The 16,866-nt window shown below is 40.0% G+C and overlaps 1 protein-coding gene across 1 annotated transcript in view; it reads right to left on the minus strand.

The window, feature by feature from the left end:
* LOC133536415 (voltage-dependent N-type calcium channel subunit alpha-1B-like) overlaps positions 1-16,866 on the minus strand; it is a 446,201-nt gene that overhangs the window by 191,565 nt on the left and 237,770 nt on the right. Inside the window, exons 16-19 of the mRNA XM_061876915.1 lie at positions 15,962-16,079; positions 15,312-15,379; positions 15,135-15,241; positions 11,508-11,570 (exon numbers count right to left, since the gene is read on the minus strand). Of these exons, the coding sequence (XP_061732899.1) occupies positions 11,508-11,570; positions 15,135-15,241; positions 15,312-15,379; positions 15,962-16,079 (356 nt within the window). The remainder of the gene's footprint in view (positions 1-11,507; positions 11,571-15,134; positions 15,242-15,311; positions 15,380-15,961; positions 16,080-16,866) is intronic.

Here is a 16,866-nt window from a genome sequence, read left to right on the forward strand (position 1 = left end):
GGCACCATTAATGCTGAAAAGTACATACAGGTTTTGGAACAACATATGCTGCCATCTAAGCGCAGTCTTTTTCATGGACGCCCCTGCTTATTCCACTTTCAAAGCTTCAACAGTTAGCTTTCTCAGTTCCAAAACGTTTATTGAGTGTTTTTAAAAGAAAAGGTGATGTAACACAGTGGTGAACATGCCCTTTCCCAACTACTTTGGCACTTGTTGCAGCCATGAAATTTTAAGTTAATTATTATTTGCAAAAAAAAAAAAGTTTATGAGCTTGAACATCAAATATGTTGTCTTTGTAGTGCATTCAACTGAATATGGGTTGAAAAGGATTTGCAAATCATTGTATTCCGTTTATATTTACATCTAACACAATTTCCCAACTCATATGGAAACGGGGTTTGTATATAACATGCATGGAACACTGCTGGAGACAGCAAACTTAACACGCTTGAACATGCAGCTTGAGCAAAAAGATGAAAATAGATAACCCCACGGCATGTAGATAATGTGCAAACTACTACTTCCACTGACTTACAAGACCACACCACGGGGACATTGAGGAAATTACAAACCCCGTTTCCATATGAGTTGGGAAATTGTGTTAGATGTAAATATAAACGGAATACAATGATTTGCAAATCCTTTTCAACCCATGTTCAGTTGAATATGCTACAAAGACAACATATTTGATGTTCAAACTCATAAACTTTGTTTTTTTTTTGCAAATAATTAACTTAAAATTTCATGGCTGCAACACGTGCCAAAGTAGTTGGGAAAGGGCATGTTCACCACTGTGTTAAATCACCTTTTCTTTTAACAACACTCAATAAACGTTTGGGAACTGAGGAAACTAATTGTTGAAGCTTTGAAAGTGGAATTCTTTCCCATTCTTGTTTTATGTAGAGCTTCAGTCGTTCAACAGTCCGGGGTCTCCGCTGTCGTATTTTACGCTTCATAATGGGTCACACATTTTCCATGGGAGACAGTTCTGGAAAGTACCCGCACTCTTGTTTTACAAAGTCACGCTGTTGTAACACTTGTCTTGCTGAAATAAGCAGGGGCGTCCATGATAACGTTGCTTGGATGACAACGTATGTTGCTCCAAAACCTGTATGGACCTTTCAGCATTAATGGTGCCTTCACAGATGTGGAAGTTACCCAAGCCTTGAGCACTAATACACCCCCATACCATCACAGATGCTGGCTTTTGAACTTTCCGCCTATAACAATCCAAATGGTTATTTTCCTCTTTGTTCTGGAGGACACCACGTCCTCTGTTTCCAAATATAATTTGGGAAATGTGGACTCGTCAGACCACTTTTCCACTTTGCATCAGTCCAACTTACATGATCTTGGGCCCAGCGAAGCCGGTGGCGTTTCAGGTTATTGTTGATAAATGGGTTTAGCTTTGCATAGTAGAGCTTTATTTTGCACTTACAGATGTAGCGACCAACTGTAGTTACTGACAGTGATTTTATAAAGTGTTCCTTAGCCCATGTGGTGATATTCTTTACACACTGATGTCGGTTTTTGATGCAGTATCGCCTGAGGGATCAAAAGTTCGTAATATCATCGCTTACGTGCAGTGATTTTTCCAGATTCTCTGAACCTTTTGATGATTTTACGGACCGTAGATGGTAAAATCCCAAAATTCCTTGCAGTAGCTCGTTGAGAAATGTTGTTCTAAAACTGTTCGACAATTTGCTTACAAATTGGTGTACCTCGCCCCATCCTTGTTTGTGAATTACTTAGCATTTCATGGAAGCTGCTTTTATACGCAATCATGGCACCCACCTGTTCCCAATTAGCCTGCACACCTGTGGGATGTTCCAAATAAGTGTTTGATGAGCATTCCTCAACATTATCAGTATTTATTGCCACATTTCCCAATGTCTTTGTCACGTGTTGCTGGCATCAAATTCTAAAGTTAATGATTATTTGCAAATAAAAAAATGTTTATCAGTTCGAACATCAAATATGTTGTCTTTGAAGCATATTCAACTGAATATGGGTTGAAAAGGATTTGCAAATCATTGTATTCCGTTTATATTTACATCTAACACAATTTCTCAAATCATATGGAAACAGGGTTTGTACATTAATTTCCATTATATTGTTATGAGTGACGGGGCAGGAAGGGGCTAGGAATACATGTGTGATATGAAACGCACTGTTATTCATTAACTGATATTTTGCATGCAAAACAGGGCAAAAATTAAGACAGATGTATATTATTTAGTATTTTTCAACAAGATATCATTTCATGTATGATCACATACATAAAACCAAGAAAAGTGGAAGGCATTGATTGAGCGCACAAGCTGGACTCAAAGTGTTTGCTTAAGAAAGATGGAGCTTACCGTTCACTGGTTCGTTCAGGAGTCACGTGACTTTAAACACGTGCAGGCTAGTCATGTTTCTGTTTGTGGTATTTCATGTGAAGTGTTGATGTCATTTGGAAATGAAATGGACACTCCGTACAAATAAATAATCCACAAACACACAGGAGCCAAAGCAAAGGGGAGAATTGCTGAATTAATTAATGCTGCGGGATCAAAAACACGGTGAAATGGAAAACCTTTCACACTCTATACATATTCTAGTGCAGCGATTCTCTATTTGTTTTCACCAAATACCAACTCGGAAAACACTTGACTCTCCTGGTACGCCTAAATATTTTTTTTTTTCAAACACAGCGCAGAGCTTTTATTTAGAAGTACACTATATTGCCAGAAGTATTAATCCACCTGCTTTGACTCACATATGAACTTCAAGTTCCATCCCATTCCTAACCCATAGGGCTCAATATGATGTGGGTCCACCTTTTGCAGCTATTACAGCTTCAACTCTTCTGGGAAGGCTGTCCACAAGGTTGCGGAGTGTCTTTATAGGAATTTTCGACCATTCTTCCGAAAGGGCATAGGTGAGGTCACACACTGATCTTGGTCGATGAGGCCTGGTTCTCATTTCATCCCAAAGGTGTTCTATCGCAAAGTTTTTCAACCACTGTGCCGCGATTGTCTTGTGTGCCGTGGGAAACGATGCAACGTCACCTAATTGGACCAAAAAAAACTTTTTTTTTTCCAAATGAATAATTATAATCTGCAAATACTGTGCCGTTCCTTAGTGTCCATGCTGTGTAGAATTTGGCTGTAGAACTGTGATCCCAATATGCAGACCACAGTGTGCAGGTAAAAAAAAGGTATGAAACACTTCAGCCAAAAATGAACAAAAGGAAAAGGCAATAAAGCATAGGGATGGCTATGTAAAATGACAGTAAAACTGAACTGGTTTCAAAGTAAACAGAAACAGAATGCTGGACGACAGCAAAAACTTGCAGCGTGTGGAGCAGAGACAGACAGCGTGCATGACATGGCAACCAACAATGTCCCCACAAAGAAGAATAGCAACAACTTCAATAGCCTTTCTTGCTAACGCAAAGTAGGTGCGGGGAATAGCGCTCAAAGGAAGACATAAAACTGCTACAGGAAAACACCAAAATAACAGCACAAGACAAGAACTAAAGCACTACACACAGGAAAACACCAACAAATTCAAAATAAAGCACGAGGAGGACCTGGTGGAATTTCATTTTTTTAACGTTTTCTGCTGGTGGTGTGCCTCCGGATTTTTAAATGGAAAAAAATGCGCCTTGTCTCAAAAAAGGTTGAAAAAATCTGTTCTATCGGCTTCAGGTCAGGACTCTGTGCAGGCCAGTCAAGTTCATCCACACCGGACTCTGTCATCCATGTCTTTATGGACCTTGCTTTGTGAACTGGTGCACAGTCATGTTGGAAGAGGAAGGGGCCCGCTCCAAACTGTTCCCACAAGGTTGGGAGCATGAAATTGCCCAAAATGTTTTGGTATCCTGGGGCATACAAAGTTCCTTTCACTGGAACTAAAAGGCCTAGTCCAACTCCTGAAAAACAACCTCTAACGGCGGCATGGAGTAGTGGGTAGAGCGGCCGGCCAGAAACCTGAGGGTTGCAGGTTCGCTTCTCACCTATTGACATCCAAAAAATCGCTGCCGTTGTGTCCTTGGGCAGGACATTTCACCTTTGCCCCCGGTGCCGCTCACACTGGTGAATGAATGATGAATGAATGATCGGTGGTGGTCGGAGGGGCCGTAGGTGCAAACTGGCAGCCACGCTTCCGTCAGTCTACTCCAGGGCAGCTGTGGCTACTGATGTAGCTTACCACCACCAGGTGTGAATGAATGATGAGTTCCCACTTCTCCGTGAGCGCTTTGAGTGTCTACAAAAGCGCAATATAAATCTAAGTTATTTGTAAATCTAAGTTATTTAACCATAATTCCTCCTCCAACAAATTTCAAACTTGGTACAATGCCGTTCTCCTGGCAACCTCCAAACCCAGACTGGTGCATCAGATTGCCAGATGTAAAAGCGTGATTCATCACTCCAGAAAACACGTGCCCACTGCTCTAGAGTCCAGTGGCGACGTGCTTTACACCACTGCATTTGACGCCTTGCATTGGACTTGGTGATGTATGGCTTAGATGCAGCTGCTCGGCCATGAAAACCCATTCCATGAAGCTCTCTGCGTACTGTACGTGGGCTAATTGGAATGTCACATGAGGTTTGGAGCTCTGTAGCAGAAAGTCGGCGACCTATTTGCACTATGCACTTCAGCATCTGCTGACCCCTCTCTATCAATTTACGTGGCCTACCATTTTGCGGCTGAGTTGCTGTTGTTCCCAAAATCTTCAATTTTCTTATAATAACGCAGACATCTAACTTTGCAATATTTAGGAGCGAGGAAATTTGATGACTGGATTTGTTGCACAGGTTTGTCACTGACAGTTTGGTTATGTTTTGGTTTTTCCTGTCTTTATTTCCTGTCAGCGCTCTTATTTGGCTTATTTCTTGTTTTCTCCCTGAGCCGGCTACTATTTAAACCTGCTCTGTCCTCCAGTCAGGGCTGGAGTATTGTCAATGTCGATGTCATTGCTACCTGTCGCTGTCGTCGTATGTCGCGGACTGCTTTCTGTCTCCAGTTCTCCCTGGTTCCTCGTCACTTGTGAGCTGTTCCCTGGTTCCTGATTCTTGTTCCGGTTTCCTGTCTCCGGTTTTCCTGGTTCCTGGTTTGTGTTTTGCCTTCAATATTTGGACGTTAAATTATGTTTTCCCGCACAAAGCCTGCCTTCTCTGCATCTTGGGGTTCGTCATCAACACCTTGTGACAGCATCCAATGACAGTTCCACGCTGGAAATCACTGAAAGCGGCCCATTGTCCGAAAAATTGTGTGTAAATTATCAAATAAAACTTTGTATTACATTGTGTTCCGGACAAGAAACATTTGTACTTTTAACTTTAACTTTAAGAAGACAAAAGGCTGAAACTTTCCAAGAAGAATGCTGGACTTCCATGCGGACAGATGGCAGATCTGCCCTTCTTCTACAGGAACTATTTTTAAAGTATTTTTACGAACTCTCTCTTTGATCTATTTTATTGGACCCTCTTTGATCTATTTTATGGGACTCTCTTTGATCTATTTTATGGAACCCTTTTTGAACAATTTTATGGGACTTTGTTTGAAATTGTTCGGGAACCGAAGGCAACGCTGGTCACGATCCACTTCCCGGAGGAAGCAGCTGTGAGAATGGGGGGGATCAAATAAAGAAGGATAAGCACGATCTTGGGGCAGAGCGTGGTGGAGGACTGTACAACGCTGCACAGTGGCCATGTCTCTCCTCAGATTCTGAGTCCAATTTTAATTATGTCTCTGTTTGATTGTTTGCCTTTTTGTCTTGTCTAATAGATGTCATCAGTGTTAGAACCTGACACCCATTCTTTCACAAATGTTTGTAGAAACAGTCTCCATGCCTAAGTGCTTGAGTTTATACCCAAGTGTATAAGACAGCTGATTCCGATCATTTGGCAATATAGTGTATATGTAATATTTTTGGGCTAATGTCACTTTACACACATTTTGAACAGTAACACTGTTTGAATATTTTATTAAGTGATTCTTTGGCGTACCACTTTGAGAATCACTGCTCTAGTGTATAGGTACTAGTACTAAATCAGTGTACTAGAGTTTGTGTGCACATTTCACTGTTTGTGAGAAGTAAATGTAAAGTAAATGTCAAACGCCCCACCACTTTTACGTTCATTTTTCCTGCAACCATTTGTCCTGTAAAGTACGACATGACAGACAACGGCATGCAGATTTTAATGACACAATTAATTGTGCCACAGGACATGCTGAATGTAGCAGGCAGGCAAGAAAAAAACAATTAACAATGCCAACAAGAATGGCAACAGAATGGGAAAATCACACAAATGAATGGAAATGTCCTTTTTTTCCCCTTATAGACAATGTGGGTTTGAAATGGAAAAAAATTGTTATTTCCTGGGAAATAAAAAAAATGATTGGATACGATTTCTTTATGATTCTTTGTGGATTAGTTTAGTCGGTTCCAGCTGGTCACCTGTACCTCAAGATGCGTCGAGCAGGGGAAGAATAGAAAGTATAGCTCCTACGAGACACACAGAAGACATACCCAGACTGACGTGCAAAAGTACAAAAACAACACACAGTACAAGTTTACACACACGGTTCAAGACAAAGACAGTTTTTTTTGAAGAGGAACATGACAGACGTGACACTGAAGGGAAAGAAGTAGAAAAACTCATTCAGTTGATTTCTTGATAGCAATCGCATGACTATTGGCTTTGAAATAACTGTGCTGCATTGTATTTATTAGTAGAACGTGTACTTAAACAAAACCCGTTTCCATTTAAGTTGGGAAATTGTGTTAGATGTAAATAAAAACAGAATACAATGATTATCAAATCCTTTTCAACCCATATTCAGTTGAATTGACTACAAAGACAATATATTTGATGTTCAAACTCATAAAATTATTTTTTTTTTGCAAATAATAATTAACTTAGAATTTCATGGCTGCAACATGTGCCAAAGTAGTTGGGAAAGGGCATGTTCACCACTGTGTTACATCACCTTTTCTTTTAACAACACTAAAAAAAACGTTTGGGGACTGAGGAAACTAATTGTTGAAGCTTTGAAAGTGGAATTCTTTCGTATTCTTGTTTTATGTAGATCTTCAATCGTTCAACAGTTCGGGGTCTCCGCTGTGGTATTTTACGCTTCATAATGCGTCACACATTTTCCATGGGAGACAGGTCTGGACTGCAGGCAGGCCAAGAAAGTACCCACACTGTTTTTTTTTTACGAAGCCACGCTGTTGTAACACGTGCTGACTGTGGCTTGGCATTGTCTTGCTGAAATAAGCAGGGGCGTCCATGAAAAAGACGGCGCTTATATGGCAGCATATAACCTGTATGTACCTTTCAGCATTAACGGTGCCTTCACAGATGTGTAAGTTACCCATGCCTTGGGCACTAATGCACCCCCATACCATCACGGATGCTGGATTTTCCACTTTATGTCGATATCAGTCTGGATGGTTGGCTTCCCCTTTGGTCCGGATGACACGATGTCGAACATTTCCAAAAACAATTTGAAATGTGGACTCGTTAGACCACAGAACACTTTTCCACTTTGTATCAGTCCATCTTAGATGATTTTAGGCCCAGAGAAGCATGCGGCGTTTCTGGATGTTGTTGATAAATGGCTTTCACTTTGCATAGTAGAGCTTTAACTTGCACTTACGAATGTAGCGACGAACTGTATTTAGTGACAGTGGTTTTCTGAAGTGTTCCTGAGCCCATGTGGTGATATTATTTACAGATTGATGTGGGATTTAAAGGATTTGCAAATCATTGTATTCCGTTTATATTTACATCCAACACAATATCCCAACTCATATGGAAACGGGGTTTGTAGTTATTAATGGGGATGATCCGATCCACAGGCGGGGTTAGGAGGCTGGCTCTTTGGGCTCAAGTCGAGGGTGTGGTCTGAGAAGACCCAAATCTGAATTTTTATTTTAAAAGCGGGGAGAAAAAAGGAAGTTTAGTCCAACAGAGAGGCGTCAACCATATAAAGTAGCCTGCATTTTATGCCTGCATGAGCTTATCCTGGAGAAGGAGATGAGCCACACGCATGTGAAGGATCTAAATGTGAAAATTAGGACATTTGTTCAACAATATGTAATGCAACTGTCGATATTGTTCGTTTTTGTTCCACTACTTTTGGATTGTTTTGTGTCATGTTTGTGTGTTCTCTCAATTGCTCAGTTGATTGCTGTTCTGAATGTCGCTGGGCCCCGGGTTTGGTTTTGGAATTGGAAGTGTATTATTATTAGAGATGTCCGATAATGGCTGTTTTGCAGACATCCGATATTCCGATATTGTCGAACTCTTACTTCCCAATTCCAATATCAAACGATATCGATATATACAGTCGTGGAATTAACATATTATTATGCCTAAAAATGTTGTTATGCATTTAACAATGTAACGAGGTTTTCCAAAATAAATCAACTCAAGTTATGGAAAAAAAATGCCAACATGACACCGCCATATTTATTATTGAAGTCACAAAGTACAATTTTTTAACATGCCTCAAAACAGCCGCTTGGAATTTGGGACATGCTCTCCCTGAGAGAGCATGAGGAGGTTGAGGTGGGCGGGGTTGAGGGTAGCAGGGGGTGCATGTTGTATCATCCTGGAAGAGTTAGTGCTGGTTATTTGTTCTGTTGTGTTTATGTTGTGTTACGGTGTGGATGTTCTCCCGAAATATGTTGGTCATTCTTGTTTGGTGTGGGTTCACAGTGTGGCGCATATTTGTAACAGTATTAAAGTTGTTTATACGGCCACCCTATGTGTGACCTGTATGGCTGTTGACCAAGTATGCTTGCATTCGCTTGTGTGTGTGAAAAGCCATAGATATTATGTGACTTCTTTTATTGGTGCTCTGTATCCCTCCCTACATCCGTGTACACAGCAGCGTTTTAAAAAGTCATACATTTTACTTTTTGAAACCGATACCGATAATTTCGAAACCGATACCGATAATTTCTGATACTACATTTTAAAGCATTTATCGGCCGATAATATCGGCAGCCCGATATTATCAGACATCTGTAATTATTATGGAATTATTGTCACTTATTTTGTTGGACTGATTATTTTTAAAAATAAATTAAAAAAACAGGTGATCATTTAGGTTTGGAAATCTTATTTGAAAAGTTGTTTAACATTACGATGCTGGTTTGCTAGAGGTTACCTTACGATCAATGAAGTTATGTACATAGAACATGAATGCTAGAAAAATAATGGTTAACTCTTTAGTATGGTGAACATGTTCTAAGTAACTAAGAATTAATTTAGTTATTTGGCTAGGGTTAGGGTTAAGGTTAGGGTTAGAGGGTTAGGGTTGTACTGGTTGTATAATAGAATAAGGCATTAATAAGTACTTAATAATGACTAATTAAGAGCCAATATGTTACTAATTTGCATGTTAATAATCAACAAATTAATGGTGAATATGTTCCCCATACTAAAGTGTTACCATTATGGATTACGGTATTTCAATCATAATCCATCATGTTAAAGCAGAAATATGTGTTAATGAGGCTTTTTGTCCTAAACTGTACAAAACCCGTTTCCATTTGAGTTGGGAAATTGTGTTAGATGTAAATAAAAACAGAATACAATGATTTGCAAATCCTTTTCAACCCATATTCAATTGAATGCACTACAAAGACAAGATATTTGATGTTCAAACTCATAAACTTTATTTTGGGGCAAATAACAATTAATTTAGAATTTCATGGCTGCAACATGTGCCAAAGTAGTTGGGAAAGGGCATGTTCACCACTGTGTTACATTACTTTTTCTTTTAACAACACTCAATAAACGTTTGGGAACTGAGGAAACTAATTGTTGAAGCTTTGAAAGTGGAATTCTTTCCCATTCTTGTTTTATGTAGAGCTTCAGTCATTCAACAGTCCAGGGTCTCCGCTGTCGTATTTTACGCTTCATAATGCGTCACACATTTTCGATGGGAGACAGGTCTGGACTGCAGGCGGGCCAGGAAATTACCCGCACTCTTTTTTTTTACAAAGCCACGTTGTTGTAACACGTGCTGAATGTGGCTTGGCATTGTCTTGCTGAAATAAGCAGGGGTGTCCATGAAAAAGACGGCACTTAGATGGCAGCATATGTTGTTCCAAAACCTGTATGTACCTTTCAGCATTAATGGTGCCTTCACAGATGTGTAAGTTACCCATGTCTTGGTCAATAATGCACCCCCATACCATCATATATGCTGGCTTTTCAACTTTGTGTCGATATCAGTCTGGATGGTTGGCTTCCCCTTTGGTCCGGATGACATGATGTCGAACATTTCCAAAAACAATTTGAAATGTGGACTCGTCAGACTCCAGAACACTTTTCCACTTTGCATCAGTCCATCTTAGATGATCCGGGCCCAGAGAAGCCGGCGGGGTTTCTGGATGTTGTTGATAATGGCTTTCGCTTTGCATAGTAGAGCTTTAACTTGCACTTACGGATGTAGCGACGAACTGTATTTAGTGACAGTGGTTTTCCGAAGTGTTCCTGAGCCCATGCGGAGATATTCTTTACAGATTGATGTGGGTTTTTGATACAATGCATTCTGAGGGATCGAAGGTCACGGTCATTAAATGTTGGTACCCAGCCATGCCGCTTACGTGGAGTGATTTCTACAGATTCTCAGAAACTTTTGCTGATATCATGGACCGTAGATTTTGAAATCCCTACATTTCTTGCAATTGCACTTTGAGAAACGTAGTTCTTAAAGTTTTTGGACGATTTGCTCTCGCAGTTGTGGACAAAGGGGTGTACCTCGCCCCATCCTTTCTTGTGAAAGACTGAGCATTTTTTTGGGAAGCTGTTTTTATACCCAATCATGGCACCCACCTGTTCCCAATTAGCCTGCACACCTGTGGGATGTTCCAAATAAGTGTTTGATGAGCATTCCTCAATTTTATCAGTATTTATTTCCACCTTTCCCAACTTCTTTCTCACGTGTTGCTGGCATCAAATTCTAAAGTTAATGATTATTTGCAAAAAAATATATATATTTATGAGTTTGAACATCAAATATGTTGTCTTTGTAGCACATTCAACTGAATATGGGTTGAAAATGATTTGCAAATCATTGTATTCTGTTTATATTTACATCTAACACAATTTCCCAACTCATATGGAAATGGGGTTTGTATGTAATATATGATGCTTAAAGGCAATGGAAATTAAACACGCAGAAATTATTCAAGTCAGGGAACACGGGGAGCGGATAATTAACAACAGCAGGTGGGACCATCAATAAAGTACACAAAGGTCGCCCCGAGGAGCGCAAACTATTTTGGTGTGTCAGCAATTTACAAACAAACACAGTGTTGCAGATTTGTAAATGTGCTGCTTGTCGTGCACTCCAATGCTAAATGCAACAACAACTACGCGGCGACCGTTTAGATTTTGGGGAGAAAAGAAGGAAGGAAATCAAGGCTGAATGCGGAGGACAGAGGAGAGGAGACAAGGAGGGAAATATTGTAGCAGAGAGCGATAACTCACAGTGACTGAATGCTGTTGATGGACGACCTGCGAGAGAGCGCGTCTCGATTTTGCTTTACAAAACTGTACATGCAGAACAAAAAAACAAAAAAGAACAAATGAGACACAAGTGCGAAGGTGACCAGGTGGACGGGAACTGAGAGTCCGCCTGGTCACCTTCTAATTCACTCCAAAGGACACCTTTTTGCAAAACACCATCCACGTATTAGTAAGCAGACATGTTGTTTTTTTTTAGAAAAAGCAGGAACTCAAAACACATCAGGAGTTTCATACCAAAATTGTCCTTGTTTGAATATCATGTTAAAAAAATGTTTTAGCTCCTTCTGTTTTGTCATGAAACCCTGAGTTCACGGAACACAACGAAAAGTTATTTGACAGAAAAACAGTTTGACACTCAAAAAATTACAGCAAAAAAATAATAAAAAATAGCAGCTGGTGATGAAGAAGGACAGGAGTTAGCTCGCTGGTGTTTTCTTAGGGAGGAGGATGGCAATTAAAATGTGACTTCATTAATTTACTTCTCGAGTAAAATTGTTTTTAAAAACTTGACAAATCGAGCACTTTTAAAACACTGACAAGAACACACATGTAAACATATAAGCTAGGTATATGTACCTTGCACATTTGAAGCAAAACAGTAACAATTCCCAGTTAACACCGATTTTCAGTACTTTTGTCTGTTAAAAATTTTAATTGTTTAACTGTCAAATAATTTTATTTATTCAACATTTAACACGTCAACTGTGCTATCCAGTTGTTATATTTTGTCATCTTACACTATCATTTGAAAGTATGCATTTATCTCACTTTGTCCGAGCTGTGTTGCCGTAGTCAAGAGTAGTCTTTGCCATTAAGTTGAATGTGCCAGTCTTGTCTTTTCTTGCATCCTAAAAAGTGTTAATACTGTAGGTATGTGTTAAAATCGCCATGAAAAATCGCTAATGCTAATCAGTAGCAATTACATGCCATCCATTCATCTATTCATTTTCTACCGCTTGTCCCATATTGTGAATTATATTTATATAGCGCTTTTCTCTAGTGCAGGGGTCCCCAAACTTTGGGTTAAAACAATTTGGCCGGGGGCCGGGCTATATATATATATATATATATATATATATATATATATATATATATATATATATATATATATATATATATATATATATATATACACACACAACAATATGGGTACTACTGTTATTACAATAGGTAACAACAGTATAATGGATTAGAAAGGACAGATTTAAAAAAATTAAAATTAAAAATACAATAAAATAATTATTATTTTTATTTTAACTTGGGACTTCCCACGGGCCGGATTTTGGACGCTGGAGGGCCGTATCCGGGGACCTCTTCTCTAGTGACTCAAAGCGATGTCATGATCTGTGGTCCGGATCATGTTTGCATTATGTTCTGTTAGTTTTAGACTCCATTAGTTCCTGTTTTTGTGCACCCTTGTTTGTTTTAGTTACCACGGCGACTTATGATTTTCACCTGCCTCTGGTGTTCGGGGCGCGCACCTGATTCCGATCAAGAGACATGATTTAAGCCCACCTTTGCCAGTCGGTCGTCCAGGCGTCATTATTTGTTTCCGTGTCGCGGTTTCGTGTTGTGCTATGCCGTAGTTATGCTGGTAGTTTCATGCTTGTTTTCATGCTATTCCACAGTTCATGTTGCTCGATTCATACCGTGTCCACGTAAGTCGTGTTTATTTCTTGCCACAGTTTCGTGTTTGTTCCAAGCCATACTTTATGCTGTTGGTTTCATGCTACAGTTTCGTATTTGTTCCAAGCCATAGTTTATGCTGTTTGTTTCATGTCATAGTTTTGTGTTTGTTCCTAGCCATAGTTAATATGCTGTTTGTTACATGCCACAGTTTCGTGTTTGTTCCTAGCCATTGTTTATGCTGTTTTTTTCATGCCACAGTTTCATGTTTGTTCCAAACCATAGTTTATGCTATTTTTTCATGCCACAGTTTTGTGTTTGTTCCAAGCCATAGTGTATGCCGTTTGTTTCATGCCACATTTTCGTGTTTGTTCCATGCCATAGTTTATGCTGTTTGTTTCATGCCACAGCTTCGTGTTTGTCCCATGCCATAGTTTATGCTGTTTGTTTCATGCCACAGTTTTGTGTTTGTTCCTGGCCATAATTTATGCTGTTTGAGTCATGCCATAGTTTCGTGTTTGTTCCTAGCCATAGTTTATGCTGTTTGTTTCATGCCACAGATTTGTGTTTGTTCCTAGCCATAGTTTATGCTGTTTGTTTCATGCCACAGTTTCTTGTATGTTCCAAGCCATAGTTTATGCTGTTTGTTTCAAGCCACAATTTCGTGTTTGTTCCTAGCCATAATTTGTACTGTTTTTTTCATGCCACAGATTCGTGTTTGTTACTAGCCATAGTTTATGCTGTTTGTTTCATACCACAGTTTTACGTTTGTTCTTAGACATAGTTTAAGCTGTTTGTTTCATTCCACAGTTTCGTATTTGTTCCACGCCATAGTTTATGTTTGTTTACCTCACTCCCTGCCAAGATTTCTTTAGAAAATAAATATGTTCCTACCTGCAAGTCTTGTCCGGAATAGTCCGATTGCGTCCCGGGAGAACAAACCTCGCAGTAATCAACTATTGCACGAATAAATCCTACGTTTTTTCCTTTTGTTCATTACGCGAGTTGTGGCAGGAAAACTTGCAACTGTTCACAATGTCCTGAGAATCCGACAGTTCCCGGCCAAGAATAAATATTGACGTGCTGGAAAGACCTCCCTACTTACAATGTTTACTGACGTGCTAAATTTGGATTAAATCCTCACTTGTCCAGGTTCTACCCCGTCTTAAACCCGGATGCAGCTGAGATGGGCTCCTGTGACACCGAAAGGGACAAGCGTTAGAAAATGGATGGATGGATTTGATCTAATATGATTGTTTGCATAATTTTCTAACAGGATTGATTATTGTGCGTCGGTGTCTGAAATAAAAACGAGAGTTATCAAGAAAGGAGAAAAACGTTAAAGTTAAATCTCCCGACTAACTCACTGCCCCCGCCTACCTCCAAGAACTGCTCACCCCCAAATCCTCCACACGACACCTCCGCTCCAAACAGGCTAACCTCCTCCAACCTCCAAGGACAAAGCTACGAACTATGGGAGACCGGGCTTTCTGCGCCGCTGCTCCCAGTCTATGGAACGCTCTCCCTGACTTCCTGAGGGCACCACAGACTGTGAATGCTTTTAAAAAGGGTTAAAAACCCTCCTTTTTAAAAAAAAAAAAAAAGTATTTTTATAGATATGCATGGTGGTTCTAGCTATTGGGCTGTTGCTAATTTTTTTTAATTATCTTTTTATTATTAGTATTATTATTATTACTATTTTTTACACTGTGGCACTTAGAGGTTGTTCGCGCAACGTAAAGTGCTTTTTCACAGATAAAATCTATTATTATTATCATTAAAGTGTTAATGAATGGTGCTTCTTTAATTGCAAAAGGTGAATAGTGGGCTTGAGTGAAGCAGACTAAAGCCAGAGGAGCAGGAATGACGAGAGGAAATCCCAGAAATACAAAGTCAAATTGAAGATGTAAGATGGCGATTACAAACTGAGGATGCGGGTAAAAAGGGGCAAATAAAACTTACGCAGCAATGGAGATGTTGGCTGCTGACATGGGGCTGACTTCCTTCACCTCCAAAGCTTTCTGTAGGGCCAGCTTCTTATTGGCCGCTTCCTCCTGCTCCTCTTCATCCTTCAGCCAAGTTGAAGAACGACATCAGTGTACGCAAAGAGTCATTTTGTGAAAAAAATTTTAATCGTACCTTCGTTAGCTCCTGCGCATTTGCGAGATTATCAACAGCGATGGCCAAGAAGACGTTCAGGAGGGTATCTGGACAACGGGACTCAAGAGAAAATAACAGTAGGGGAATGCAGCTGGCATAGACTGCAGCGACCCTGAGAGGGACAAGCAGTAGAAAATGGATGGATGGGTTCATGCAATGGTCCACCTATGGCAGCGGTGTCAAATGTAAGGCCCGGGTTTTATCAGGCCCGCGGGATGAGTTTGCCAAGTATAAAAATGAGCCAACATTTTTGAATGTAAGTGTGGAGGGGGGCATGGCCTGCGGACCTGCAGCGAAACGGGCTGAAAAACTTGAAAGCAGGGTCACATGTACCAAAGTACTCAGTTTGGTACGTATCCTCAGTATAGGGGTCACGGTTCACCACTGTAATTGGTATAATGGTATGTACCTTACAGTTCGATATGTACCTCGGTATTATTGTTCACACATTAGAGTCACGGTTCAGTACGTACCTCAATATTGGGGTCACAGTTTGGTACGTACCTTGGTATTAGGATCATGGTTGAGGTACGTTCCTCGGTATTACGGTACGCTGAGAGACAGCCAGTATCCTGAAAATCTTGAAAGCGGGGTCGCTCATGTACCAAAGTACTTTTTAAAAAAGATACAGTTTCCAAAAAGCGTGAGGACAATGAAGTAGACGGAGGAGAACATTCCACGACGGACACCTCCTTGAGACTCGATCCCGTGGTACATCACAGCATTCCAGTCCTCACCGGTCAAAATCTGAAAGTGTCAGATAAATGGGTTATACTTGTATGTCGGTTTTCTACCTTCAAGGTACTCAAAGGCTCTATTTCCACATTCACCCATTCACTCACACATTCACATACTGAAGGCGGGAGCTGCAATGCAAGGCCCTAACCACCACCCATCAGGAGCAAGGGTGAAGCGTCTTGCTCAAGGATACAACGGACGCCCCCCCCCCCATAAATTAACACAAAATACTGAACATAATGAACTGGATTGGCAGTTTTTAGGATTATGAGCGGAGACTGAAGAATCATCAGTGAAAAGTTGGACATAGCAATTACTTCTTCTACAAACCCCGTTTCCATATGAGTTGGGAAATTGTGTTAGATGTCAATATAAACGAAACACAATAATTAGCAAAAATTTTTCAACCCATATTCAGTTGAATATGCGACAAAAACAACATATTTGATGTTCAAACTGATAAACTTTTTTTTATTTTTTTGCAAATAACCAATAACTTTAGAATTTGATGCCAGCAACACATAACAAAGAAGTTGGGAAAGGTAGCAATAAATACTGATAAAGTTGAGGAATGCTCATCAAACACTTATTTGGAACACCCCACAGGTGTGCAAGCTAATTGGGAACAGGTGGGTGCCATGATTGGGTATAAAAACACCTTCCCAAAATATGCTCAGTCCTTCACAAGAAAGGATGGGGCGAGGTACACCCCTTTGTCTACAACTGTGTGAGCAAATAGTCAAACAGTTTAAGAACAACGTTTCTCAAAGTGCAATAACAAGAAATTTAGGGATTT

Source organism: Nerophis ophidion, linkage group LG17, assembly GCF_033978795.1.
Source record: "Nerophis ophidion isolate RoL-2023_Sa linkage group LG17, RoL_Noph_v1.0, whole genome shotgun sequence".
Taxonomy (NCBI): domain Eukaryota; kingdom Metazoa; phylum Chordata; class Actinopteri; order Syngnathiformes; family Syngnathidae; genus Nerophis; species Nerophis ophidion.